This window comes from Pongo abelii, chromosome 5 (assembly GCF_028885655.2).
Source record: "Pongo abelii isolate AG06213 chromosome 5, NHGRI_mPonAbe1-v2.0_pri, whole genome shotgun sequence".
Classification (NCBI taxonomy): Eukaryota; Metazoa; Chordata; class Mammalia; order Primates; family Hominidae; genus Pongo; species Pongo abelii.
In genome coordinates, this window is record NC_071990.2 from 110585944 (window position 1) to 110611728 (window position 25785).

Below are 25785 nucleotides of genomic sequence, written 5' to 3' on the forward strand. Positions count from 1 at the left end.
AGGTTTATCCTAACTTTGGCAATAGGCTTCCAGCTTTTGTTTAAAAATCATTTTATTATGAAATATATAATAAAAAGATATATAAAAAGGCTTCTAGTTTTTAATTAACATTATTGAATTTATAGGGATCAAAGAGCTAAACCATCTATTGTGGAGATTAAGAAATGAAGGCTCAGAGAAATTTACCCAAGGTTACACAGTTAATGGTCATATTTTTTATTTTTAAGAGTCAATCTTGCTGTTTCTTATTCCAGATCTTTTTATATTGCTGCTGAAAATTGTTATTTTAAAAATCTCATTAAATTCAATTTAGTAAGTTTTCCTCTAGCATATACTGAGTCATATAATGACTCTAGATTTCATCCTTCTTAAAATTCCAGGTAATTTCTAATTATAAAATAAGGTATAAAGCATGCTTCAATGAATACTTAAGAAAAAGAAAAGCAGCCAGTAAGTTGTTGCAAAATCCATTTATTTTATTGGGAAAATGATAGTATCTTATGTTCACAAAGTTCACAAACAATTTTGTATGTAAAATGTATAACCCATGTTTTGGTTTCATTTATAACAATGTTAAATGTCTTAAAGCTTTCTAACATTTAATAAGTAATTTTAACAGACTGACTTGTCTACTGAAAATGTTAAAAAGGAAAATAATACATTTATTAAATAAGTCACTTAACTTTTCTATATGGAATTACAAATAGAATGTTTATTTTGTTAAAGCATCAAAGTTCAGGCAAAGAGCAATACATTTTAAAATTGTATTAAAACTTATGTTTCCATAAGAGCGCTCCTTCCTGGCGGGCAGACCTTTGAGTTCACCTGAAGTCTGGCAGCCATGGTACCTTGCTCAGGAGGCAAAAGTACTTCCAAGAGGCCCAGATTTTCAATCTACTTCTCTCAGTTTCCCTCTATCACTTTCAGATAACTCTTGAGATTCAGGCTGCTATCATCTAAGTAAACTACCCATTAATTGGGTCTATATTTCTGAGAGAGAGAAAGGTCTTTAACTTATGATCAAAGTCAATGGCTCTGAACTGAGGTTCCTTGTATTTTCTGGTCATCTTGGCACCCAGGTATGTTATGAGTTCACAACTCTCCATAAACTGCTCCATCTTCTTCTTATACTTTTTTCTTGTATATTCGGAACCTTTGGGATTAAATGCTGTAGAAAATTTCACAGAACTGTGAATAATTTCTGCTAGTTAGTGAGTCATTAAATGAAAGAGAAAGAGACCTGGATGTGTGGTTGAGTTAGTTACATAGTTATGGTTGAGAAGATATCCAAATCCCAAATAAAATCTGGAGATTATTCTGTTTTAGGTCACAATTGCCTCTACTCACCCTTCTTTATGGCATGGATTATTGACAGCTGACTGTATTACTTAGTCCCTACTTTGAAAATAGAATTTTAACTTTGACATTTTATTTAAAATATTTGCCCTGTATTGTATTTGCTACTAACACTCTCTCTCTCTCTCTCTCTCACCAAGCAGGCAACACAGTTTAACAATACTATTCATCACTTATACTACCATTAATGTTAAATTTGTTCTGAGTAGTAAATCATTAAAAAAGACATACCTTTGAGATGAAGTGCTATATATAGCAGTGCAGATCTCCTTATACTTAAAAAGGGGAACTTGGGCTTTAAGCATCCCGCTGCATTCATTGCTTTAATTAGAGAAGTTGCAATACCCTGCAGGGAGGGAACAATTCAAATTTTGTGTATACTTGAGTTTGGTTTCTTTTCTTAGTGCCAATAGATAATCAGGCAAATATTATTTCTTTGCCTCAAATAGCCCCCTGGAGTGGGGATGGGGCTTATAAATATGGTTAGATGACCAGTTAGCCAACAGGAAAGAAATACAAAATACATTTGATTAGGAAAAATGAAAATTACAAACTGACTTAGTGTCAGCTAAGTGATGGATAGGAGTATGGGCTTCATTACACAAGTCTCTCTATTTTTATATGTTTGATATTTTTTATAAAAAAAAGTTAAGAGAAGAAAGAAAAGGGGACCCTAGGCTTTGCGATATCTTGGCCCGTATCTGCTTTCATTCTCAGAAATGGCCAGACTGCCTCCCACTCTGAGGACCCTTGGCCACCTGACAAGGAATTCCAGAGACCACAGTAGTCAGTGCTGGCAAGATTCCAGAGCCCAGAAGAAGGTAAGAGGCCCTCCTGATAAAAATTGGCCTTCATGAGAATACTCCCCTATGGGTGGGCCTCATCTGGCATTTTGATGTTAAACCAGACTGAAGGCTAACCTTATAGGCAAGTTGAAAAAATCAGAGTGGTTAAGAATTGCTGACAAAGGTTTGAAATTGTGCCCTAAGCATTTATTTTGTAGACATTTTTTAAAAAAGCTTTAAAAATAGTAAAAATAAAATAAAATAGTAAAGATAGCGGTTGGCTGTTGCTAAGTTTTGCTATTCTTAAAAAGTTATACTTGGAGAAATAAAGTATAACTTAAATAGAATAAATAAATAACAGTAAATAAAACTGACTTTATCTGGATGTGGGGCAAAATATGCGCTTTTTGGTTTGGTTGTGTCACTGTAACTCCACTCTTTCTAGTAGTCAGTGAATGACCCTCTCACGGACTGAATCTGCACATTTCAAATTATAAAAAGTTTCACAGACATTGAAATTCAAAAGTAAGAACCAAACTACATATCTAATTCAAATGGAAACAATTTTGTGGCGCTCTACTTTCTCTTCACTTTGGTGCAGATATTTGGGAATTAGCTATGGAAGCAGGGGATTTTCACACATTTTATTTTAACCACTACATATAAACAAAATAGGCTGAGAGAATTTGCAGCTTAAAATCAGAAAACTCTGCCTTGAATTTTATTGTTCCCAAAATGAAAATTAGTGTTAAAAAGAAGAAGTCATTGTATTCTTCTAACATATATAACAGAAAATTAAGTAAAATAACCTGTTCCAGATATCCAGGCAAAGGAAGACTAGTAAGAAGTATCGGTTCCCTTAATGGGGGAAGCTTGTGTGGAAGCTTCTGTTCCCAGTATTTCATTGGCGACCTAAGAACACAAAGTTCATTAGATGGATGCTCACAGTTATACTCAGCGTGTATAGATAGGAATAGACAAGAGACTATTAGAAGATAAAGTTCACTACTTGTTTTTCTGCACTGGAGAAAATGATACAAGTGGGAATGCTGGGGCTCCTGGAAGTGCACAGCCACTCATGTCAACTGGGTACCCAGCCCTACTCACCTCGACTCAGTTTTCTCATTATTCACAGCAATTATATAAAACTTTCTTTATTTTCCTTAAACTTCTGACTCTCCCAAATGCCCCCTCACCCCCAGGCAGATGCCATGCTGTACTCAGAGAAGCCATCGGGATGGGACTTCCTCGGCCCATCACAAGCAGAGCTACCCACTTGTTCTCTTCCCATGGTGGAGGTGCCTCCCATCTGAGACCAGGTCCCTTGGTCCCACCGCTCCCTCTCTCCAGGCATCTTACTACAGCACCTGCTTGCTCCCTGCCCTGGCATCTTTGCCACTTCCTTCTTTATTGGGTCCTTCCCGTGCATATGCATTTAAACATCTTCATAATTCCCCATTTAAAAAAAAAAAGAAAAACCATTTTTACTCCTTAAATCCTATATGCCTTCCAGAAACGAACATCTCTTCTCTTTTTATAATTAAAACTTCTTCAAACAGTGGCTTCACTAGAGATTGCAAGCTACCACAGAAATTTTATCTGCGGATGGGATTTGATCCACATGTATTTTATTTTTAAATTTGAATCAGATGTGGATGTTTAGGAATGTGAACAATTTAAACAGCAATAATAGTTTCCAGCTTCTTCCAGCAGTAGATGGGCAGCTCTGGTCCCTTCAGCCGGCCATGTGCAGTCCAGTTTGCACCAGGCCCCCTGACTCTTGTGTCTTCACACCCAGCCTGCTTGCCTCAGGTCCCTCGCCTCCTGGCTGCTGTAGGCACTGTGTTTGTTTGTAGCCTCTGGACTACAGGCAAGAGCTCAGTTTCCTCAGCTCTGCTCCTTGGAGCTCTGTAGTCACGTCCTCTCACGTCACTTGACAAAACCATTCTTGGCAAGATTACTAATGACCTGTTACACCCTAAATCTCAAACGCTTTTCAGCCCTTGTCTTGCTTGACCTCTGAGAAGCATTTAAACCTGTTGCCATGCCATCCCTCCCCTCCGCCTCCCTCAACCCTCCTCATCCTGGCTGTCCTTTCATGTCTCTGTGGTTCTTCTTTCTCAGTTTCCCTTGTAAGCTCTTCTGACATTCATGCATTGGTGTTTCTCAGGGTATGGTCCCAAGCCCGCTGCCTTCCCCACATAACTATGGATGAGCTCAAACATGCTATCATATTTCAGACAAGATTACTCTGGCAGCCTCATCACTGGTAGTCCAATCCATGGTCTACACTTTAGTAGCAGTCTGACTCCAACCCATGGTCTGCACTTTAGTAGTGGTCTGACCCCAGAGCAAATTTGATTCCAACATGGACCTCACTTACAATCAGTCAATGTGCTCAGATTGCCCTCAGGATCACTATGAGGACACAAACTGTGTACACAGCATGAGTCCATGAAACCGCAAACACTTCATGGTGGTCTTACTTGACCTTCCACACTCTGGCCCTGCCCTCCACCTCCAGCCTCGCCTTCACTCTGTCCCCTCTCCACATCGCATCCAGCGATGCTGAAGTTCTTACAGTTCAGGAATACCCTAGGCGAGGTTTGTTGTAGGTCTCTCTGCTTGGAACATGTCCCTCTTTCCCTTCATCTAGCCAATTCCCACTCCTTATCCTGACCTTACACCCACACACAATTCAGTTAGACCTTTGGGCTCCACTTTCTTAGAAGTCCAGGCATTTCCCCACCCTAAAGTCCATCACATTCTGTTGTTATCAGACACTCAAAGTCCATCTTACCCTGGACAGCTTTGGGATGGCACGGACCAGTGCTTGTTCTCACACACACACACACACACACTCTCACACTCCTCTCCCCCGTTCCCAGCATGTTGCATGCAACACAGATTTTCAGTAAATATTTGTGATTTAATGGTCTCACCTCAAAAATTTCTGGAGTTTTTCTTTGTTCTCACAAATATATATACGATTACGATATTCTAAAGCATAGTTAATGCTACCAGGTACTAGAGCTTCATATCTGGAAGACCAAAAAACAAAACAAAACCTCTAATGTATAATTAATATGCAGTCCTGTGTAAATAAAAAGTCAAAAGTATTTTATTTTTCTACCTATGTAGCTCAAGGAAGAAATAGAATATTTTTCCAATTAAACAACAGCGACCTTTTGACCAATATGTTAAGATTATTACATGAACCACTTCTTTGGCGTAGCAATATCATTCTGTACTTCCATGAAGGCCAGGACTTGCCTTTGGTTTCCATCCTGATAGGTCACTGGACAGTAGCCCTGGAGCTCCGCACACTTAGGGAATCGACTCTTCAGCTCTGACAGCGTCAGTCTTTTGGGGATCATGTCAGCAGATGGGAGTGGATGAGGTGCTAAGGGAGGCACATACAATTCTGGGTTCTCCAAGAATTTCTATTAAAAAAGAATTCCAGTAGCAACATGATTTAAACCAGAAATGCTATGCCAATCAGAAGGCCACCGAGGCTCTCCTGCACCCTCCCCATTTTCAGTAGCAGCGTTCTGCTGCTCCTCAAACTGTAATAACCTCTCCTCTGAATGGAAGTTCCTTACAGGAATACTCCCAAGTGATCACATCCAAGATTTATCCTCATCTCAGTCACTCATTCATTCATTCCTACAAAAAACACTTGTTGCGCTCCTACTACACTACAGTCACTGGAGAGAGCAGGCCCCTGCCAGCCTGTATTCCTGTCCTGCTGTGTAATTAACCGGTTGGGTGCCTTTGGCGGATGAGTTAACTTCTCCAGCTTCAGGTATTGCTCTGTAAAATGGAGGAGGTGGGCCAGATACATGGCCTTTAATGTCACTTCCAGTTTTAAACATTATATGATTACCATTTAAGTAAGCAGGAAGAAATAAATATCTCATAATAAAGGGAACAACAATTCTAATTCTGCAAGGAAATAAAATGTTCAGAGGCATCTGTTTTTTTTTTTGTTTGTTTTCAACTACCAATCTTTTAAAATCATCAAGTTGTGGACATTATAATATGAGACGACATCTATATTCTGTTCCATTAAGCAGAAATATAAGGTATATAAAAAGTTCTAGTGATAGAAAAAAAAATTAAAGCACAGGAGACATATGTCAGCTTTTGCTTCACTTCTACTGACTCTGATTCCCTTCAGCACCCCTGGGTCCTGAATCCCCTGGACCCTCAGTGGGCTGAGTCCTTGATGTTCAGCATCTCTTCCATTGATGGGGCTCACTGTTGGCTCTCCTTAGCCATTAGGCTGGCCCAGGCCAACAGTCCATCATTGACCCTGGACTCCTGCAATGTTTCAAATTATATCCTGGGATGCAGTTTTGGAACTCACCGCTGAGTTGCTTCACTGGTCCCACAGTCACAGTTTCCAGTAATGGGGCTCCTGGTCCCAAGTTTCTGGGTGCCTATCCCTTCCTATTGATTAATTCCAAGATAAGACATTTTCTTTCTTTAGTAAATATTTGGAGTTAGGAACAAACTTACATTCAATTTTTCCTGAGAACTCATTTTATAGTAGTGCCCCCTGAACTCTGCTGCAAATTCCAAGGAGTCAGTTGCAGAGCAATCAAATAATTCCTGGGATTCTGCCAGGCTGACAGGGCAGAACTGTCCAAATTCTCCCAGGCGAGAAAGCAGCTCTTGAGGTGTGATACATAACTTGTCAATGCAGGCAGCTTTTCCTATTATTAACATATTAACTATTATCATGTATATATTTTTCATAGAGAACACAATGATTTTAGAAATTAAAATAATTTTAATTACACAGCACTATACATACACATTATAAAATTCCAAACAATAGAGTAAAAAGTAAAAGTTACTATTCACATCTCCATTGTTTCAATCCAATACTTAACCTGAGAGGTAATCATCACTGTTGGATTTGTTATCTTTTTCAGTCTTTTTTCTATACCTTCACATACATACTTTTTTGCATATAGTATGCTTGTGCCACTATACTATAAACATTATTCTGCAACTTGCTTTTATCAGTCAGTTATAGTCTTTGACCTCTTTTCATATAAGCTTATATAATTTACCTAATTTTCTTTTTTGAGATGGAGTCTCGCTCTGTCACCCAGGCTGGAGTGCAGTGGCGTAGCTCGATCTCAGTTCACTGTAACCTCCGCCTCCCAGGTTCAAGTGATTCTTGTGCCTCAGCCTCCCAAGTAGCTAGGATTACAGATGTGTACCATCACGGCTGGCTAATTTTTTGTACTTTTAGTAGAGATGGGGTTTTGCCATGTTGGCCAGGTTGGTCTCAAATTCCTGGCCTCAGGTGATCCACCCACCTCGGCCTCCCAAAGTGTTGGGATTACAGGCATGAGCCACCGTGCCTGGCCAATTTACCTAATTCTTTTTAATCAATGCATAGTATTCCACTGTATAAACATACATGTAGTTTACTCAACCATTTATCTATTGGTGAATGTTTTGGCCATTTCAGTTCTTAGCTATTATAGACTATATATATGATACACACACACACACACACAATTGATACGTGTGTATACCTGCACATTTATAAACCTGCTACATTTAAAAAAAACCTATGGGCTAGATTTCAGGAAGTGCAAATAGTTTGTTGACATGATGTTACTCACACAAAGTTCTCCCTGTGCCCAGATCCCACCCAAGAGAAGGAAAACAAACATTTATCCAAAAGTGATTGGCTTTATTCTAAAGAGTAGATTTTCAAAAGAAAGTGCCCAAGTTCCTTTAATGAACAAGATTAAGAGTTTTCTCTCTATGCTTAACCAGAACAAAAATGTAAGTACACACATAAAAAAGAGAGTTTTCTCTCTAATACTCCACTGGAATGGGGACTTCAAAGCAATATAAGATGTTATAGAAAATAAAATTACTTTTTAAATACATTTTAGTTATAATGAGTGGACTTATTATAGCCAGTACATTTTGTTAGTTGTCCTTTTACCAAGGCAAAGTTTTACCTTTTTAAAAGATTATGCCTAGGAAGGTCCTAAATTAACCATAAAATTATGAAGCATAAATCATAGTTTGTTTTTTGTTTGTTAGGATAGAAATGATCTCATCTGCAATGTACTATTACAGAACTGTAATCCCTTATCTAAGACCCTTGGGGCCAGATATGTTGGATAATTCAGAATATTTTAGATTTTGGAAATACATCACATTCAGCCAGGTGTGGTGGCTCACACCTGTAATTGCAGCACTTTGGGAGGCTGAGGTGGGTAGATCGCTTGAGTCCAGGAGTTTAAGACCAGCTTGGGCAACATGGCGAGACCCTGTCTCTACAAAAAATACAAAAATTAGCCCACTGTAGTGGCACATGCCTGTAGTCCCAGCTACTTGAGAGGCTGAAGTGGGAGGGACACTTGAGCTTAGGAGGTGGAGGCTGCAGTAAGCCACTGCACTCCAGCCTGGGCAACAGAGTGAGACTGTCTCAAACAAACAAACAAACAAACAAAATGAAAGAAAAGAAATACATCACACCCTCACAGTGTCTGGAGAAGCACCCTGTAATCAATAAGATGAAATTTCTGCAACCAAATAGGTTGACCCTTCCCCACTTACTGGGTTTCATAAAAAGACTGTAAATAGCCATATGTCAGCTCATGTCAAGTTTTGCCCTCAAATGATTTATAACTAAACTTGATATTTTTAGAGGTTTTTGGATTTTGGAATCACAGGCCAGAGGTGTCATGTCACGTGATTGCCTCACTGATCTGCCTGCCTGTACTGGGGAGGAGGGTGTGGGGGTCCAGGAGATGATGTCCCCTGATACCAACTACCATTTTCACTCTTCAAAAGGCCACATGTAATCCTGAAAAGGAGATGGTTGGGAAACCGTGCCCAAAGAGGTTTCCATTATGCAATCTCTCCACAATCCTGCTTTTAAACAGGGAGTAGGGGAGGGGAAAAGGAACATACACAACATGAAGGGATCTTTATTAACTGGCATTCCTTTAAGCAGTCACAGCCCTCCTTCAATAAGGCAGGCATTTAAAACCATTGCTTATTGGCTCTCATCCTCTATTCATCTCTTGAAGGCAACGAATCATCAGTGTGGCATCAGCACTACTCCTAACAAGCTCTTTAGGACATAAACTGATAAAGTGACAGTATTTTCCAAATGGTAACATCTAAGACTCATCAGAGTCAACAGAGGTCAATTAGAATCCCCAACTCAACTTCTGAGTCCCAGAAGAAAGGATACCAGCCATGAATGAATCCTGACCATATCATTAGGTTCTGGTCTTCTCTGAAGAGCTGAGAGCCAGCTGGGTGGGATCTCCTGAATGTCTTTGTGCCTGTTTCACAGAGTTAACAGAGGGCTTTCTAGGAGAGCACTATTGGCCTTAAAACAAATGACTTTGAACCTTACTATACCTTACCACATAAAATTATTATCACTTAACATTCCCAATTGCCCGATTAATCTGAACATAAATCTGATTGTGAATTCCTTCACCATATCATTGTATCATGTGTATCACTGGAAGCCACAGGGTGGGCTGATCTGACTTGACTCCAGTCGTATTCTTGATCCCTGCCTTGTGGTGTTCATGCCTTTGTGTAATCTCCTCCCCCATGTGTGGGCTGGACTGAGTAACTTGCGTCTAATAAACAGAATATGGCAAAAGTGAGGGGATGTCATTTCCAAGATTAGTTTACCATTATGGCCTGAATTATGTTTCCCAAAAAGATATATTGAAGTACCCCTATTACCCATGAATATGACCTTATTCAGAAATAGGGTCAGAGAAATACACACAAACAGACAGATATGGAAGGGAGAATGACATGTGAAGACACAAAGACACACACATGGAGAACGCCATGTGATGACAGAGGCAGAGACTGGAGTGATGCATCCACAAGCTCAGGGATGCTGAGGATTTCTGGCAACACTGGAAAAACAGAAAGGCATGGAATAGATCCTCCCCTAGAACCTTCAGGCAGAGGATGGCCCTGTCAACACCTTGATTTTGGACTTCTAGCCACCAAAACTGTGAGACAATACATTTTTGTTGTTTAAGCCACCCAGTTTGTGGCAGTTTGTTTCAGCAGCCCTAAGTAAACCAATTACAAAAGATGGACACTCTTTCTTGCCCTTTCAGGTTGTTCACTTGATAAAGGAAGCTGCCATGTTGGAGAGGTTCACATGGCAAGGAACTGAGGGTGGCCTCTGGCCAATAGCAGCCAGCAAGGAACTGAGGTCCTCAGTCCAGTAACACTTAAGGAACGGAATCTTACCGACATCACACGAGTGAGCATGGCAGTGGGCTCTTTCCCAGTTGAGCCTTCAGAAAATACCATAGTCTTGGCTGACACCTTCACTGTAGCCTTGTAAGAGACTACCCAGTTAAACTGTGTCCAGATTTCTGACCCACAGGAACTGTATATGTGTGTGTGTGTGTGTGTGTGTGTTATTTTCAGTTGCTAAGTTTTGTACTAATTTGTTATGCAACAATAGATAACAAATACACTATTCTATCTGTTGCTTATGACACAGATGAAAAGGCTAACAAGTTCCAATATTGATTTTCTACAAAGAATATTACACTACTATGATACTATAGTGGTACAATAATATGTAGTACTATAGTACAATAATATATAGTATTATTAAGGTATATAGTATTATAATACAAAGTATTATTATACTACGTGGTGCTATAGTATTCTAATACTATCTATTTCTTGGTTGCTCTTCAGCTCAGATGTACTGAACCTCACCAATCCTGACAGGTTTAGTGACGGGGTAATTTAGAATCATGTAACTTCAAGTCTCAAAAGACACCCGAATGTCTCTTTTTCTAATTATTGGGATATTCTTGATGACATCTGGCAACGTCTATGTACCCTCTTCTGAAACGTGGCAGGAGGAATCTCTTTAATTCTCTAAGCCCCAGCCTTGTACCATCTCACTGATCAGGGTAAACCTTGGCCTCCTGGTAGGAGAGGATCATTTGAACAGTATACAAAGGAAACAGAGCATGAAAAAAATCAAAACTAAATTCAAACAATCAGGTACACACTAGATTATCAGGCGGACGCTGAAGCAGAAAACAGGACAGACTTCACCAAGATGAAACTATGTGTGGCAGAGGCAGGCACTGGAATCATGTAGTGGATCCTCAGTTCCCTCTCCAGGGCTGACATACCCACCCTGCAGCTGCTGGGCACCTGGCGCGGATTGCTCACAGCTTGACAGGAAATTGCCCTTCTGTCACAGCTTACACAAGTTATACTCCCTCCCAGGGTGGCCTGCGGTCAATGACAGGCTGATGCGAGGGTGGAGAGGATACAAAGCCTGGACCCTCCCCCACTTTGGGGACATTTTGAAGGTCCCTCCCAGCACCAGTGTTTCCCCAGGATTTACTGAGGGCTTCTGTTCCCACCACACTGCAGGTTAGTTTCTCCCTCTGCCCAATTTGACCATCCTGACTTGTCCACAGGTGTATCTCCTGATTAGAGTTGCTGGATAAAATAAAGGACACTGCTGGGTGCAGTGGCTCATGCCTATGAACTCAGTACTTTGGGAGGCTGAGGTGAGAGGATCGCTTGAAGCCAGGAGTTTGAGACCAGCCTGGGAAACAAAGTAAGACTGCCCCCTCCAATCTCTATAAAAACATTTAAAAAATTAGCTGGGCATGGTGGCATGCATCTGTAGTCCTAGCTACTGGAGAGGCTGAGGCAGGAGGATCCTTTGAGACTAGGAGTTCAAAGCTACAGTGAGCTATGATTGTACCACTGCACCCCAGCCCGGGAAACAGAGCCAAGCCCCTGTCTCAAAAAATAAAAAATAAAATTAAAGAATACCTGGTTAAGTTTGAATTTCAGATAAGCAATGAATATTAATAGTTTTTAGTATAAGTATACCCTATGCAATTATTTGGGATATACTTATACTAAAGAATTATTGTTTATCTGAAATTTAAATTTAACTGGGTGTCAGTCAGGCATGATGGCTCACACCTGCAATCCTAGCACTTTGGGAGGCAGAGGAGGGTGGATCACCCGAGGTCGGGAGTTTGAGCCCAGCCTGGTCAACATGGTGAAAACCTGTCTCTACTAAAATACAAAAAATTAGCCCAGCGTGGTGATGCACACCTATAGTCCTAGCTACTCGGGAGGCTGAGGCACAAGAATCACTTGAACCCGGGAAGGGGAGGTTGCAGTGAGCAGAGATCACACCACTGCACTCCAGCCTGGGCGACAGAGTGAGACTCCTTCAAGAAAAAAGAACTGGGTGTCCTGTATTTTTAGTTGCTAAATCTGGCAACTCTACTCCTGAAAGTACTTTCTGATAAAACTTCTGCACATGACTTTTCATCTTGAGTCTGTTTCTAGGGAACCCAGTCTAAGACAGGGAGGCTGAAATAGAGTAACAGAAAGATGAATGAGGCACAGCTTTCGCTTTCAAAGTTTGCTGTGGAGTGTTTCCCAGTGCGATCCCATCCAGAGCTTATTGAGATATTTCTAAAAATTCAATTCTCCCTTCCCTTGTACTTTTATCTTCATGCCTTATGATCTTTAGGTGAAAACAGATTCCCAATTTGTAAACAAACAGGAACCAGAGATACTGGTTATGCCCACATGGTGAAGCAAATCAAGATACAGTGATGCAGTTATTATTGGAATCCTCACTGCATTTTTCTTCGTACAGGACTCTCTTAGTCACATGGCTCCCATAAACCTCATCATACCTTCTCTGTAGTTTCTGAAGTTAAACACAATCATGAAACAGATGTCTGTGAGATCCCTACAGATCACATCTTTGTAGTCATCACTCTTTTTAGAGATATCAGATGTAGATAACTTTCCTTGTATTTTGTGTATTTTCAGAGAACAGTCAATAAACTATTTAACAAGAATATATAATCAAACATGTGCTTCTGCAAATTCCTAATATAGATTAAAAGACATTTTAATGAGCAAGCTTAGTTTTTTTATGGACTCAACATTTACATCATACTATAATGGGTGTAAATAATGAAAATAATTTTAATTCTAGATTCCTAAATAAAATTTTGCCAGGTGTCACTGTGCAATCATGGACCCATATAACTACTCCACACATTCTGAAAAATAGCTTCTTACTATTCCAAACACTATATACCCTTTTAGTGAGAGATCATGCATTATTTTTATGTCCTAGATTCACATAGGCATTCAGTAAATGATAGCTTGGGTAGCGGCAGTCATTTATTAGAACAAATATGCCCACATGTAATAATCTATTTTGGCTGCTATAACCAAATGCTACAGACTGGGTAATTAATAAACAATGGAGATTTATTGCTCACAGTTTTGGAGACTGGGAAGTCCAGAATCAAGGTACCAGCAAATCTGGTATCTGGCGAGGCACTGTTCCTCATAGATGGTGCTCTCTTGCTGTATTCTCATGTGGTAGAAGGGACAAGCAGGCTCCCTCAAGCCTCTTCTATAAGGGCACTAATCCCATTCATGAGGGCAAGCCCTCATGATCTAACCACTTCCTAAAGGCCCCACCTCTTAATACTATTACACTGGGGATTCGGTTTCAGCATATGAATTTTGGGTGATACAAATTTCAGACCATAGCATCACAATAATTGGATAATACTATATATATATAGTATTGGATAATAAGTATTGAAATACTTATTAAGTCATGCCTGACTCATGTTCAAATGGAATGAATTACAGTAACATGAGTCAGGCATGTTTACACTTTAAATTAATATTTTATTCTACCTTAAGAAGTGCTATCTTACCTGCTTTTATTCTTTCCAGGTATGTCTGCATGTATTTATTCACCATTTGAACATTCTTAATGACTTCATTCCATACCCACCATTTGCTGTGAAATGCATCAATCACATACCAGTTCTGATGCTGTTCTTGATAATATTGCCTAATCTCACCAATATTTTTGCGATACTTTACATTATTGACAGCTATAATTTGTGCACTATTGTGCAATGGATAAGGCAATCTAATAGAGAAACAGAGAAGGAATGGAAAAAGCTATTAAAAACATATCTTTTCCCCCTGTATGATTAAAGTTTATTCCTTTTTTGTTGTCTTCATCATGCACGTTACCTTTGTTCATTTTCTTTTTCTAGGAGCAATCTTTTGAAAATCTCCTTGGAAGACACACTCAATTCAAAGATGACCATGGGAATGATTGACCTAGCTTCCAAGAGATTCATTTGATGTTTAGTTACAGGATATCCATCGATGACAACACTAACAAGGAAAAACATGAAAATAAAAATTCCACATTTCTTTTTCTCTCGTACTTCCTTTCTGTCTTCCAGAACCAGTCTGTCTCTTTAGGAGTAGCTCATGCTTTTCCTTATGTAACTCAATTTATTTTCTTCACACTTTGCCCTCTTCATCTCTACATCTTTAATCTCAGTCAGGCCAAGAGCCATGAGGTGAGCAGGACACATCCAAACACAGTTCAGAAGGTGGGCGTAGGAGAGAGCTCTGAATTTCTACACTCAGCATGCTGGAGATAGATTTTGGCAGAATTTGAGAGATAACTCCCACAGTACCTTGAACATTGTGTTCAATTGGTGCTGTTAATCTAAACATGAAAGAGTATAGCTTTAGAGGCAGATAACTTTAGATTTAAAACCTGGTTTGAACTTTCTGAGAGGAAATGATGTTTAACTCTTAGAGTTGTTTTAAAGATTGGAGATCAGGTATGTAAAGCAACTAGAGTAGGACTTGGTACATATTAGATGCTCAAGAAGTAGTATTTTAGTAAAGACTAAGCCAATATGGAAAAAAAAGAGTGCTCTAAGCTTGCTTTTTGTAGTAAATGCTCTGTGAGGAAGCTGGGAGTGCAGCTGGGGGAGAGTTGGTGAGAGTGGCCCTATAATATTTGAGTGGGAATCATTCCATCAGGACCTATGATGCATGCCTCTGAGCAGAAATGACAAGGAAAATTTAAACTAGTTCAATAGGTTGAGATAATGAGATTGTCACTATCAAACTGAGAGGAGGAAAAAAAGGCTGGTTATAGCTTCTAGGAGGAGTGGCCCCCAAGCTCAAGAAACTCCCTGTGAGGTGGGAGCAAGCTGGGCATGCTGGCTGGTGGTCATCAGGAAGTTTGGTTTGACCTAAGCCACAGGACCCCCTGCCTCAGTGCCTTCCAGCTGTTAAAGCAAACTAAATATGGCCATATGTCTATATTTGAGTTCTTGTGGATGAACTGTAACCTAGCTTAATAGTCAGACAAGATTGAAAACCTAACTTAGGAGTATGTGCCTGTAACAATAACTGAGTCCTGGCCAATCCCAGCGGCCATACTTCAACCACTCATAGACTGCTAAGTGTTTAAACTGTTTTCAAATAAGGCAAACACCAACCTGTAACCAGTCCAGCTGTTTCTGTATCTCACTGCCAATTTCTGTACATCATTTCCCTTTTTTGGTCTGTAAATCTTCTTCCACCATGTGGCTTCGCTGGAGTCTCCCATGAATCTGCTGTGATTCTGGGGGCTGCCCGATTTGTGAATTGTTCAGTGCTTAAACTCCTTTGAATTTAATTCAGCTGAAGTTTTTCTTTTATAACAGCTGAGTCTCTAGGCACTGGCCTACAATTCTACAGCAGAGGGGATTGTTGGCTAGGCTGGCCTCATAGAGAATGTATGAGGGTGCAATTGTTTTTTTAATTAAGAGTAGGTCAACTTCTTTGTCCTGTGAAGAGTCACTTGAGTGACCCTCAGGATTAGGGAAATTCAGGGTGAATGAGCAGTCATTGTCCTGGTATTAAGGTGGAATGAAATCTTTTTGACTCAACCATGATTGCCTCACTGAGGTCCTTCTTATGCAAAGCTGAACACCAGGGAGGAGGTAATTCAATCTGGGTAAGTCCGGGGCCTTTTCTGGGGATAAAGTCTGACACCCCAGAAGCTGCTCCCCAGTAAATGAACTCGAGAACTGTTCAAGGACTTAATTATGGGTCACAGACAAGGAAAGTCAAGGAGGCTCCTAATAGAAAACCTTGAATAAATCAGGGGGGTTCTAGGTCAGTGACCTGTGCTAAAGACCAGGGCCTCAGGTTTCATGGCGAGGGCTTTTACTACTGGGTATGGCCCGTGGCTGTGCTGGAGGAGCAAAGGTGAGAAGTGCAAATGGAAGAGACAGCTCAAGTGCATAGCTTTCTTGTCCAAATGTGGGGTTAAAGGAGAGGCACTGCTAACCCGTGCAGAGAGCTGGGCCAGACATAGGCCATCTCCACTGGACCAGCACCTGGGGCACGGGGGAGGGCCACTTCTCCATAACTTCATGGGGCAGTGAGAAGAACTCCTGGAGTATGGAAGTCACATCAACCTCCTTTGTTTAAGTCTGAAGGCTTTTGGACAACTCAGGGGTTGCTGGAGAGAGTGAAGGGGCCTGCCTGCTAATCTGGCATGTGAATTTTCAAGCCAAGTTTTTGCTTGACAGAAAATTCAAATATGTAACCATATAGGTGCCCAGAGTTTGAGAGAAGTAGATCACACCCTTTACAAGAGCTTTAAGCCCCTATGTAAGTGTTTTAAATCATGAGCGAGCAGTTTCTTGAAAGATTTAATTCCCTCTGTCCCATCCTCTCACCCCATTCACTTACCCTGCAGTATTGCACACACTTTCCATCAGAGAAAGTTCTAAGGCTTGAATAGCCAGTTCATCAGGTGCTGTCATTCCTTTATGAAGATGCCAATTTAACATAAGTGCCAGCTCTGTTTCCGGGTGATTATTTAGTACATAACGCAAAGCTCCTCCTATTGATAAATGCTTTAACCCATATTCACTTGTAATTTTTTTGGCAACTGAAAAACATAAAACTTTTAAATTAAATTAAATGATTTAGATTCAGGGGGAACATGTGCAGTTTTGTTACATGGGTATATTGCATGATGCTCAGGTTTGGGCTTCTAATGATCCTGTCCCCCAAGTAGCAAACATAGTGATGGCAGTGGCTGCTGCCATCACACTGGCTACAGCTGCCCAAACCATGCTGCAGACCCAGGCCTCCTGCTCTATGGAGCAGGCAGCAGCCTCATCCTCCTGGGCGTGGCTACAGTCACTTAAACTGCAGCTATGGGTCTGAGCCTCTCTGTGCTCTTGGAGGCAGCCAGGAGCAGGTAAGACCTGCCCTCTTGGGTGCAGCTGCAGCCACCTGACCCACGGCTGAAGCTCTGGGCCTCCTGCTCCATGGAGCAGGCAGGAGCCGCGGACAAGCAGGAACCCTGCCCCTTCTGAGTTGGTGGGGTGGGAGCTCCCTAGGTGCAGCTTGGGGGGTTCTCCCACGTGCAGGACCCAGGCATCTCTGCATCTCTGCAGCCTGCATCCTCAGGGGCCTGGGAACCTCCCCAACCCCTGCAGGCTCAGGGGTGTCTGCTCCCTCTGCCTGGCCTCTCTCTGCTCCTGGCCCTACTCCCATCTCTGAGCAGGGGTTGGGGCCAAGCCCCAGGGGCCATAAATGGCAGTGGGTGGCAGATTGATTACTGGGCAGAAGGGGGTGGGTCCCCAGTAAGGCCCCACCTTCAGGCCAGGGAGGGCCTGAAGGCTGGGGGCTGGGATGCCAGTCTGCGGACAGGAGTGGGGACTCGTGGTGCCTCTTCTGGGCCTACCAGGGCCACCCAAGGACCAATCAGCAGGCACTTCCTCCCCTCTGAGGTCCATAAAAGCCCTGGGCTCAGCCAGAGCAGGGGAGAGGACGACCAGAGGACAAAGAGGGCAGAGAGATAACAGGATGACCAGCTGCAGAGAGGAGTAACCTCTCTGTTGACAGTGGAGTACCCTCTCTGTTGATAGCTGGAGAGGACAGGACGACCAGCTGCAGAGAGGAGTATCCTCTCTGCTGATAGCTGGAGATGACAGAACAACCAGTTGCAGAGAGGAGCTACCCTCTCTGCTGAGAGCTGCAGAGATGACCTGCCAGCAGATAGGAGCCACCCTCTCCAGGGCCTCCTCTCTGCTGAGAGCAGCAGACATCAGGACAACCAGTGGCAGAGAGGAGCTACCCTCTCCAGGGCCTCTTCTCTGCTGAGAACTGAACACTGGACAGATGACCTGCCTAAGTAGAGGAGCCACCCACTGTGGGTCTCCTCTGAGCTGCTACAACACTCAATTCATGTTTGTCTTGTTCACTCTTCACTTGTCTGCCTACCTCATTCTTCCTGGATGCAGGACAGGAATTTGGGCAAAGGTGCTGCAGCCACAGAGGTTTCAAGCCAGAAAAGATCCAACCCAAAGATACCAGAACAGTAGTACCCAATAGATAGTAAAAAACAAAACTCTAAATTTATTTCATTTCTCAAATTTATCAGTTCACATTAGTTTTAGACTCTGGCTAATGATATCAACAGCAAGCTAATTTTCACATTTCTCAATGAAATTTCAAAAATTAAAATTGCCCTATTTTATGGAACTGATAACTGTCAAAGGTCAGTCATTAACAGTACTTCAGGTATGTGGCTGATAGATCTGGTTAATGAGCCAAATCTGCTTGTTTGTTTTTTTTTTCCTTAACAAACCAATTTTAAGGGTTTTCTTTCTTCTGCATGAGGTGGCAAAATTTTTGAGAGCTTTGCAAGTCATCTTATACGTACTCTTACTATCTGGTAGTATGCCCCAAATAACAATATAATATTCCTGTTTCACTGAATTGTATCATTCCCCTTTCTGTCCATTTATGGACTCCATGATGCAATCAGCATAGCATACCCTATACAGTTAGATCTCAGTTAATCCTCTAGGAAATAATTTTTAAAATGTATAATGGCACACTTGACATTTTAGTAGTGACTTACAGCCTGTAAGGAATTTTTCTTCTGTGACTTTATTTGATATTTTTAACTATTTCATCAGGTGGGTGGAATGGATATTGAAATTCCAGTTTTATAGATGAGGGGAACTGATTTGTCCAAGGTTACATAGATGTTGCCACTGGCTGAAAGAAGACTCACACTGGCTTCTCCTGAGTGAGACAACAGACAGATAAATGGCTTCTAGTAGCTAGTAAATGTGGGTGTGCTCTGTTGTGTGTATATTCCTTGCCTGAGCACTGTGTGGCGATAGCAGCGGGTGGAGGATACTCAGAACCCTACTCATCCCATGAGGACAATGATTGACCAGGGACCACTATCAGGACCACCCAATAAGGAAGTTCCTATGAGAGCCACAGAGCACATAACTTCAGCTTTGCACAAATGCTGGAATGAGATCTATTTTTTTTTAAGTTCTAACAATAATTAGGCTCCTAAAATTTGGCACCTTATTTAAAAATCAACCACCATTTCAACAAAAAAAATGAGATATCAGGTAATGTACATGTTCACCTTGTGCTCTGGATGTGGGATCTTATTTTGCATGTCAACGTTCTGCTGTCTTTGGAAAATATCATTATCTTTGTGAACATTTAGGATATGATTATGTCAGAGGTGTGCAAACAAGAGCAACTGCATCTTGAGGAGGGGCTGGGTAAATAAGGCTGAGACATACTGGGCTGCATTCCCAGACAGTTAAGGCATTCTAAGTCACAGGATGAGACAGAAGGTCAGCACAAGATACAGATCATAAAGACCTTGCTGATAAAACAGATTGCAGTAATGAAGCCTGCTAAAACCCACCAAAACCAAGATGGCAATGAGAGTGACCTCTGGTTGTCCTCACTGCCACACTCTCACCAGTGCCATGACAGTTTACAAATGCCATGGCAACATCAGGAAGTTACCCTGTGTGGTCTAAAATGGGGAGACATGAATAATCCACCCCTTGTTTAGCATATCATCAAGAGATAACCATAAAAACGGGCAACCAGCAACCCTTGGGGCTGCTGTGTCTATGGAGTAGCCATTCCTTCACTTTCCTAATAAACTTGCTTTCACTGTACTCTATGGACTCGCCTTGAATTCTTTCTTGCATGAGATCCAAGAACCTTCTCTTGGGGTCTGGTTCTGGACCCCTTTGCTGTAACAATTATAGACTCTTTTGTCATGTTAAGAACTTTATAAAGCCAAAATAAACTTTTCATCTGGAGAGCTGGAACATAAAATTCCCTTATCTCTCTTCTTTGTTCTCTATTCAGTCAGTCATTAAGACTTATTGTTTCCCTTGGAAATGTATCCTATATCTGCCCTTTCCATTCAGTTCTCATTGTGACCACCCACTGTTCTTGTTGTTATCATGTCATCTTGAAATACTACAACCAACCAAGTTTTGGACTATTTGCCTTAAAGTCCAAAGTTACACAAAACATTACAGGAATATAGTTTATCAAATGCCTTTCCAGCAATGATTAAGATAATTGATTTACTATTATTACTTGTTTTGAGACAGGCTCTCACTCTGTTGCCTAGGGTGGAGTACAGTGGCACAATCATGGCTCACTGTAGCCTCAATTTCCTTGGCTCAAGTGGTCCTCCCACCTCAGCCTCCTAAATAGTTGGGACTACAGGCATGTGCCACCACTCCCAGCTAATGTTTTAATTTTTTTGTGGAGATGAGGTCTCACTATGTTACCCAGGCTGGTCCTGAACTCCTGGGCTCAAGTAATCCTCCCACCTTGGCCTCCCAAAGTGCTGGGATTACAGGCATGAGCCACTGTGCCTAGTATAGTAAATTATATTTATAAAAATTTTCATATACTTTATATACTTAGCATATTTGACTATAATTATGAATATTAGTTTGTAATTTCTTGTATTGTCCTGGTTAGGTTTTGATATTGGGGTCATGTTAATTAAAAAATGGATTTGTATCCTATATGCCTTTTTGACTGTATGAACCATAGTCCTTAATAAAAAAGAAAATAAAAATAACTTGGGAAACTTACTCTTTCCCCTTGCTATGGGAGAGCTTATAAAAATACAGGCATTATCTCTTGAGTTTTTAGTTCTTTGAAAATTGGCTATAATTTTTGTCTAAAACAATTTGATTCTGCGCCATTTCAGAGTCGGGTTATATTTTCGAATGCCTTCTCTTCGATGGTTATTGGTCTATTTAGGTTTTCTATCTCGTTTTGAGTCAATCTTGATAGTTGGTTTTCTGAAGAAGTGGCACTAGTTTTCAGTCATTCTCACAGGATTAACAAGAATTCTAGACAGAAATATAGTTAAAATAAGCCTGAATCAGGCTGCACCTTTGACCCACTTCCTTGTAACTGAAAGTCACATAGCAGTAGTTACTGATCACTGGCATCCCCATCATTCCTATAAATAGGATTTCTGATGTGAGACGCACAAGGCTTTTGTTTAAGATAGATAGGATCTCTGATGTTAGAATAATAAGGCTGTTGTTAAGGAATTCCTTAAGCAGAACCTAAATGCCAGCAGAATAGCTGACACCAACAGGAGGTTTAAAACCCCCACCGAATCAGCAGGAGAAGTCAGTTTCTTCATCTCCCTGTCCCATGACTTCACCTTGTATTCTTCAACCAATCAATGATTTTTGCACTTCAATTCAGCCCACTCCAAAACTCTTAAAAACCCTAGCCCCAAATTCCTCAGGGAAACAGATTGGAGATTTCCTCCTGTTTCCTCACTCAGCCACCCTACAATTAAATGTCTTTTTCTGCTGCAACCCAGTGTCTTGGTGAATTGACCTGCCATGTGAATCGGGTACAAGCAGATTCTTTTATGCTTGAGGAAAACAAAGGCAAACATATGCTTACCTGTAGTTTTCCCAGATTTTGGAGGCCCCACAATTATAATCCTAATGGGCACAGTAGGCTTAGGTTTGGGTTGGCGGATATATTTGATTGGGTTCTTCATGAATTTTTCTTTTGTTTCTTTACTAGATAAGAAATAAATATACTGACGATGGATTACAGGATAAACTGGATTCTCTGCATTTTCAACTGGCTTGATTGTCTCTCCTTCACTTAGCTGCAACATATACACAGTTGAATTTGAAAGTTAGTTTGAATTTTTACAGCACTTCCCTGAAACACATTTGAAAAAAACAATTCGTGACATAAGAAAAAAAAATTTCCTTACAGAATAAGAAAACCAATTATAATCAAAGATTAATATTAAACAACTGTGGAAAAGTACACATTATTTTACAGCCGTATGTAATCAATGCAATAGTTCTTAATTGGCCTTCAGTTTATGACAATTATAGTCCTTCTACTTCATTTATAGTGTGTTTAGTGTATACTGAATGTTTCTGTCAAACAGCCTAAGGTTGTTTGCATTTATTAACAGGCCAATTTATCCTCACAAAGAGGTCCGTTCCTAAGGTGATGTTATGGATTGAATTGTTTCTCCCTTACCTCCTCAATTTCTGTTTGAGGCCCTAGCACCCAAAGTGACTATATTTGAAGACAGGGCCTTTAATAAAGGAGGTAATTAAGGTTAAATGAGGTCAGAAGGATGGAACCTGAATCTGGTGGGACTGGTGTCCTTACAAGAGGAGGAGACATCAGGGTGGGCACACAGAAAAGGCCACGTGGGGACACAGATAGAAGGTGGCCAACTGCAAGTTAAGGAAAGAGGTCTTGCCTTGTCAGAAAAACCAACCCTGCTGGCACCTTGATCTTAAACTTTTAGCCTTTAGAACTGTGAGAAAATAATTTCTGTTGTTTAAGCTACCAAGTGATATTTTGTTATGGCAGCCAGAGATGACTAATACAATTGGGTTCTTGGGTTATCTTTTAGGGGTATACTAGTAGGGCAAATCCCACTGGGTTCTCTTCTGTATTTTTGTACAGTTCAAATCCCACTCACATAAACATTAAGAGCTATCATGAAAGGGAAAAATACCCATAAAAGGCAACCTAAGGTGTGGGTAGGAATGAAGTTGGAGGAGTGGTTCCACATCTTTGCATTGGTGATGATGAAGACTGGGCAACTGATCAATGCTACGTTTGAATATCTTTTTATAGCATCAGATGGGCAAGCGTCAGCCATCCCTGGACTTGACAGAGTAGGTGTGAAACAGTATGGCAATATTGCTCCTCCCTGAGAGCTACCTCAAGACAGTTGTTACAGATCAGTGGTAGTGTCAACATTATAATTCTTGGGCTAGAGTGAAGTTCATGGATGGGAGTAAATGCTAGAGATAAGGAGAAACTCAGGGTGAGGTAGGGGTGTCTGCTCTATGTTACACAGTTGGTGATAAAAGAAAAGCTGAAAGTTTAATGATTCCATTTTAAATCCCAAAGTATTTTTATAGCTAGATGAGACTACTACACAATACTTAAAATTTTTGAAATTATCCAGTCTTTTTCCTTTAAAAAAAGACATACCTTTGAAAAAAATAAATAAGGAACATGGCTTTCAGGTGCGTTTGCTGAAATTACCTTTACAGGGTCCCAATAGCCGAATGAGCTTATATACTTGTAGGTAAAGGTGAGCATTTTCTGGGCAAGGGGTGCTGGTATTGGATGACATTTCTCAAAAATGCTTGCACGATTTTCCACCAGTGGTTTCAGTTTCATATTCAATGTATATTGTACAATGTGATTTTTCCGAGCTCCATTAATGGAAATTATTGGTATCAAATACCTCTCAAGTTCATCCTGATAAGAAAAGTCATAAAAACAAATATATGTAGTGAGAAAAAGGCTGGTAGTATTTAGTCACAGCATGTAGACACTGCTGGTGACTGACTACTTCAGTCCAGAACACAAATATTTTTCAGCTTCCAAGTGGCTGCATGTTGGTGACTAAACTTACTCTGACCCTCTGTGGCTTCCACGTTGCTCTTAATTTATGGACTTATTGCATAATTGTTAAATGATACTGATAAAAGGAAATACAGCCCTAAAATATACATTTTTGAAATGTTTAAAGAAATGGCATGAACTAAATTGCTTTAGTCTGATTCTCAAATATTACTTTTGAATTATAAAAAGCAAAGGAAAAGTAATAACCTGTATTATTTGTAAATTATGTGTATCTGCTTCAAATTTTTCTCCTAGTTCACCTCTCAGGCGCTCAATTGCATCAGTTTCCTGTTCTTCATCTTCCTCGCCACTCATCTCTTCCTCATCTTTTGGAAACTCATCTTCAAGGATGTTTTCAATATCATCATTGTCTTCTTCAAGTTCTTCCTCACTAATCTCTTCATCATCTCTAACAACATTCTAAGGAAGAAAACATTCCCTTTTACTATACATGTAAAATATGTAACAAAAGACACTATTAACAAATCATCTGGAATATTTTGTAATGGCTCGATATTGGTTGGTATTGTATGTTGACATTCATCTAGTAACGTGATAAGGTTTTAAATATCTGACAATTTTGGGGGTGCTATAGAACCCTTTTTTGTCACATTGCCAGAATTATTTTTCTGGTTCCTTCTCATTTAGGTAGACTATTTCTTCTAACTATTTTTGAATTTATTTTGGATTTGACTGGTTTTTTAAAATTTCTTTTTTTCTCCTTGAGGATGTGACTTTATGTTTATAGTTGCTTGCAACTTCTGGGTTCCTTCATGGGTGAAGCCTCTGTGCGTGAGTTCCTTGGTGGTAGTCTTTGGATGATGGCTTTCTCAGTTGCTGGTTGTAGTAGCAGTGTGCTCAACGTGGAGCGGGTTCACTGTCTCAGTTTTCTGCCTGGCTCCTGGTGTAGGCTGTAGCCCACTGCTTCTTTCAAAGGGTCTGTGGTTTCTTTCAGTTTTCCTGTTAAGTTCCTGTGTTGCTTCTTGGAAGAACGTTCACAGTGTGAATCTCTACACCCTATTTTGTCTTCCAAGTTGGGGAGGCATGCTAGCACTGCCTCCAACCTGCCATCTTGGAAAAATTGTTTAAAAATTTCTTTGGTACTCAGAATTTTAATACTTTCAAGACTCTGGCCCCAAAGTGGTCCCATAAATAAATACAGAGACAAAATATTAAATGTTATTTATGTCTATGATTGTCAGAATGTTACATGTTTTTGATGGTCTTCAGGAACAATATTTAATGCAGTTCAAAGAGTATAAAACACTAGCTGTCTTAACTGGGACAAGATGTTTCCTTATCTGTAAAATAAGAATACTAAAAGTATCTCACAGGGTTGCTGGGAGCATTAAATTAGTTAATACATGCAAAGCCATTAGAAAAATGTCTGGCATTTGCTAAGTATGTGAACGTTACCTATTATTATGCTCTTATAGCTATTATTGTCACTTTGTGTAAAGCAGTGTACAAATAGAACAGCAGATGCCTTTTCGGAGGCTATAGCCTATCTGAGAAAACGAGAATAATACATTAATGATTATTAAAGACCATGACAGGATATTGGTACTAAGTCGTATTGTGTAGGCTTTAAGTGCTATAGTTCACTTTGCACAAAACTGAACCCTATAATAATCATCCTCCTGCACTACCTCCACACTGTTCTCCCTGTAGTATTCCTTGTTTCATTTGGAGAACTGCCCTCCAGCCTGAAACCTGGGAGTTATCTAGACTCCCAGGATGAGAGTCCTGGATGGGAAGGAATGGGGGGTTACAAAGGACTGTAATCCTAAATAATGCTCAACACTCCCTCCCTTGCGGCCCCTCTCCACTGTTTGCCTTCACATTGTCTCTTGCCTGCAATCTTCTGGCTACTTCCTAATCTTTCTAAATGACCAGGCCTCTGGTCATTTAGTTTAGTGAAAAGTGCCTGGAGATGGGATTTGGGTGTATGAGTGCAGGGAGG

At 40.6% G+C, this 25785-nt stretch overlaps 1 protein-coding gene across 4 annotated transcripts in view; it reads right to left on the bottom strand.

Annotated features, from left to right (window-relative positions):
- Positions 1-317: 317 nt before the first annotated feature.
- The window catches only part of AK9 (adenylate kinase 9), a 206821-nt gene continuing 181353 nt past the window's right edge, over positions 318-25785 (bottom strand). For 3 of the 4 annotated variants that reach the window (XM_024248833.3, XM_054557985.2, XM_054557986.2), the window contains exons 30-41: positions 24030-24242; positions 23457-23675; positions 21825-22038; positions 16776-16977; positions 14256-14402; positions 13928-14148; positions 6663-6859; positions 5415-5584; positions 5084-5182; positions 2951-3053; positions 1588-1702; positions 319-1168 (exon numbers count right to left, since the gene is read on the bottom strand). In XM_024248833.3, the coding sequence (XP_024104601.2) occupies positions 966-1168; positions 1588-1702; positions 2951-3053; positions 5084-5182; positions 5415-5584; positions 6663-6859; positions 13928-14148; positions 14256-14402; positions 16776-16977; positions 21825-22038; positions 23457-23675; positions 24030-24242 (2103 nt within the window). In that variant the 3' untranslated portion in view covers positions 319-965. Of the gene's footprint in view, positions 1169-1587; positions 1703-2950; positions 3054-5083; positions 5183-5414; positions 5585-6662; positions 6860-13927; positions 14149-14255; positions 14403-16775; positions 16978-21824; positions 22039-23456; positions 23676-24029; positions 24243-25785 lie in introns of all 4 variants that reach the window. The other variant, XM_063724946.1, reaches the window with a different exon arrangement.